The following is a 4,367-nucleotide window of genomic DNA, read 5'->3' as shown; positions in this document are numbered from 1 at the left end:
TAGCGTTTTTCTATCAAGTTTCCCCTTGTCAGTGATGCAAGTTGGATGGGCTGACATGGAAAAGAATTTAGGCCTTTGGATGGAACAATAAACCCAAGTCCTCAAAGCTACCTCAACAGTTAGAAATAGGTAGTTCAAAAGGGTAGGCTTTAGTAGCTGTACTGGCAAAATTACCCTTATTACACACTGCATGCACACTCTTGTCCTGAAGGGTATTTCAATGTAACCCATGAAAAAAGCAAAATGAAAGTGATAGACTAGTAGATAATGTACTTAGTAATAAGTAATAACATACCACAGTGTTAATTGGTTTCAATGCTTCTCCAGCTTCTTTTATTTTATTTATCAGTTCACTTGTAGTCAAACTCATTATATTGTCAATCCACTTCTCTTTTCGAGTAGCTAGACATAATGATGGAGAGGTAGTTGATGATACTGTTGTTGATGGTGTTGATACTATTGGTGTTGACATTGATGTTGACAATGTTGATGATGATGGTGACATTGTTGATGATGAAGATGCTGTTGATGGTGACAATGATAAAGAACATGGAGAGGATGAAATGGGTGAAACTCTCTGTTTTTGAACAGCTAATGATAAAGCATGCTTGACGGCATTAGGTTGCCTTCCAATTCGACTACCTAAAAAGAACATGTTATAATGTATAGTAAATTTTTTAGAAACCTTCTAATAAAAGTAGTTCGGTAACCTAATTAATGTCCAATTCTGTTGCGTCTTCCTTAGTGAGACTCTTATTTTACTCTTCACTATTATTTGTCAAGAGATAGAAAAATTGCAATCTGAATTTTGTTCCTAACTTATAGAGGGAATAATTCCAACAAAAAATTATAAAAATTTTTTTTTATTGAGACTCGGTTTACAAATAATACATTTCATTATCATTTAGGATCCAAATCCTATGAAGGTTTTGTTTTTTGTCTTTGTCTACAAATACTCGTAGTCCTGAATGACCAGCCTCTGATATTTAAATTGCCAGAATCAAGTGATCAGATGATAATATTGACATAGTTCCGGCAAACTATGGCATTTATTCATTATCCTGATATGCTGCAGAACGCTGGTAATTCTCTTATTTAGCTAATTATGAATTAATTATGCGCATGTGAGAAAAACTGATATTTTTCCAAGTCATTAAACACCTATACTTTCTATTCATATAAGTATTAGAATTTTTATAAATGAAAATAAGGGAACCCATCTTTAATTTCCTTCTTTTTTAAAAAATACTCACAATAAAGTGACATCCCTACTAAGATACATTTCTGATATCTGCAAGCTTTACAACTATTTCTTGTAGAAATACTAACTAAACACATATTTCCTTTGGAACAAATGTAACTATTAGAACTTCTTTCTTTTGCCATTCTACGAAAAAATCCCTGAAACAAAAATAGGGAATATAAATGATTAATTTGTCAAAGAAATATGTATGAAATTTATTTTGATAACTAACTTCAGAGAAAATTTTGCTATGTCGGAATTTTTATATGATAAAACTTAATGGTTTGTAAAGGGACAGATTTGCCATCCATTTTTTAGCTAATCAGTAATAGTGTTCACAGCTCACCGTCAAAATGTAAGCCTTCAAATCCAAATCTGTCGAGAATTATGCACATTTAAAAATAGATTTGTCTTTTCTTCAGAAGATATAATATACAGAAGTAGTGAGTAAAAATCCTAGTTTGAGATGTTTTAAAGGAATAATGCGATTACCATACATTTCTAGTACTTCTCAAGACTATTTAATCAAAACCAAATCAATACCTTGAAATGGCGAATTATCAGAGCTATTATGAAAATGCATTAAATTACAGTTCTCAATATTACTGGTAATTAGATTTTAGATATTTTTCAGCATGTTATTGCTAATCAATAATAATGTTCACAGCTCAGTGTTGAAATAATTATCCACATTAAAAAGAAGACTTGTCTTTTCTTGAGTTGAAGATGTTTTTGGATATAAATAATCCCTTCTTTAAAGGGACAGAGGCATCATTTTTTTTTAGCTAAGGCAATAGTGTTCACAGCTCACCGTTAAAATTGGAGCTTTCAAGTTCAAATATAATATAATGCATGTTCAGAAATATTCGTCAAATAGGGGAGTCATCCTTTCTTCAACCCCAGAAAATGGAGAACCTGTCCCTTTAACAATATTCAAAGAGTTTTTATTAACTTTCTTACGAAAAAACCCTGATTGCTTACCTTACATCCTTCACATGTTAAGGCTCCAAAATGGAAACCAGATGACTGTGCTCCGCAAACTTGACAAGCTATACTGGAATTTACTTTCTCTTTATTTTGATTATCATTACCTATACATAATATCAACAAAATCATCAGATTATTGATTGCAAGACAAAGTAACATATGCCAATGGCAGCAGTAAACAAATTGGTACAAAACAGCAAAATCTTTCACTTTCAATCACTTCCACATCTTATAATCGCTATAATCATGTCCAGTTTCATTCAAATTGGATGGAAATTCAAGCCTCTTGTGTTCACAGGCTGATTTTGATGTGTTTTCACAAGTCAAGGGCAATAACTCTAAGACCAAAAATCAAAATATCATCAAGTTTGGACTGGTCATAAAAATCTCATCAATGTACAAAAGCATATCAAGTTTCAACCAAATTGGATTTTGTGCTAAAAGTGTTGAGTGTTAAGAAAAATATTTTTAACAATATTCATCAAAAATTGTCGACTCTGAACATGTCTGAGATCGCATCAACCTCAAACATACCAAGTTTCATCTATTAAAATATTCCTGAAAAAAGCATCGAATTCAAACTTAATTAAAGATCTCATGGTACTATAAGGTTAAATAAGCTTACATCCATATCCAAGTTTCATCAAATTGTATGATAAATGTAAGTCCACTCGGGCTTATAAGAATACCCAGTTTCATGTGATTTTATATTCTTCGTTTTTTTGTATTAGCATTTACTTACGATCAGCATAAATTTCGTTGACCTATTTCAATTACACCGGAAGTTATTCGACCGGAAGTGGATTGTACTTTCAATTGATTCCCCGTTTAAAACCGAAAGTAAAGTTAAATATTTGACAAGTACATATTATTTACTTTAGTGATGCCCCTTTGCATATTAAATGTCAGATCAATTGATGCAAAAGCAAAAAAGTTGCAAAAAAATTGAAAAATTTGATTGAAAAAAGTGAGCGACGAATTTTCGAATTTCGTAATATTTCAAGTGCTATCAGGTCAGAAATTACAGGTAGATTGTAAAAATGAAACCCGAAGAAAATTGACATTGGACATTTCGAAAGCAAAGTCCCACAATAATTTGATAAATATTATGAATGTGAGACTGTGTATAATGTATGTTTAATCATGTGATTTATGTATGATATATTCTCTCCTGTAAAATAGATATTAAATACATTATGCTTACCTGGACAAAACATATTTAACGCAACACATTTTTGATATCTACAGAATTGACATTGTATTCTATTCACTTTTGTTATAGTACAATTCCCATCTCTTAAACATTTATATTTCACTTCCCCCTGCTTAGCTGCCCTTATAAAAAATTTCTGAAAAAATTTACATATTCAAATAGTTTCAATAAGCACACTTCACCAATTCAAACAGATACTTTATCACCAATTTCTTACGCTTAGACTGAATTATGTTTTTTGAATAATAACATTTCAAACTTCTGAGACTGTTAGTGCAAATAGGGGACAACTTTCTATTTTCAACATTTAAACATGCTGTAGCTCTGTGAAAGCGCAATACAGTGTCTGAGAAAATTTTTGAAAAATAGAATTGATGGTACATTCTAACATATCTTTTAAGTCGAAAAAATTAATACCAAATGATACATCTGAGCTCAATACATTTCAAACTCTTGGACACCAAAATAGTCATAAAAACAAAGCCATAAGTCTACTAACCTTACAGGCTTCACAAACAAATGCTCCACAATAAAACCCTGCGGCCTTGTCACCACATACATCACATACACCAGTATTCTTTTCAAAGCTCACATTAGAACACTTTTCCAGTTTAACTGCAGAACCAGTTGGGTTAGAATTTGTTTCTGACAATGAATTTGTACTGTTCTGAATGTTTGATTCTTGATTACAACTAGAGGCTTCCTTACATGAAGAGGATACCTCAAAGTCTTTCGCTTCAGTTTTGATTTTAGGACTCTGTGATTTATTACAATAGTGATTAATACGAACATTGATATGCTTATTTTCGGCATAATCATTGGTTGGAAAGTATTTCTTTTGAAACGATGAAAGGTCACTATAGGTGGAAGGCAGCATGAGCAATTCTTTAATACCAAAGTTGCTATCACAGCTTCCTGAGCTTT

The 4,367-nt window shown here is 31.7% G+C and overlaps 1 protein-coding gene across 1 annotated transcript; it reads right to left on the bottom strand.

Annotated features, from left to right (window-relative positions):
• Positions 1-1,263: 1,263 nt before the first annotated feature.
• Positions 1,264-4,008, bottom strand: LOTGIDRAFT_77665 (hypothetical protein; the record flags this gene model as incomplete). Its single annotated transcript, XM_009066566.1, has 4 exons — positions 1,264-1,401; positions 2,225-2,334; positions 3,441-3,579; positions 3,943-4,008. Coding segments are annotated over 4 exons (453 nt in total), but the record flags the coding sequence as incomplete, so codon positions are not given.
• Between the last annotated feature and the right edge of the window lie 359 nt (positions 4,009-4,367).

This window comes from Lottia gigantea (assembly GCF_000327385.1).
Source record: "Lottia gigantea unplaced genomic scaffold LOTGIsca_78, whole genome shotgun sequence".
Taxonomy (NCBI): Eukaryota; Metazoa; Mollusca; class Gastropoda; family Lottiidae; genus Lottia; species Lottia gigantea.
This window is presented reverse-complemented; position numbering and strand designations above follow the sequence as displayed.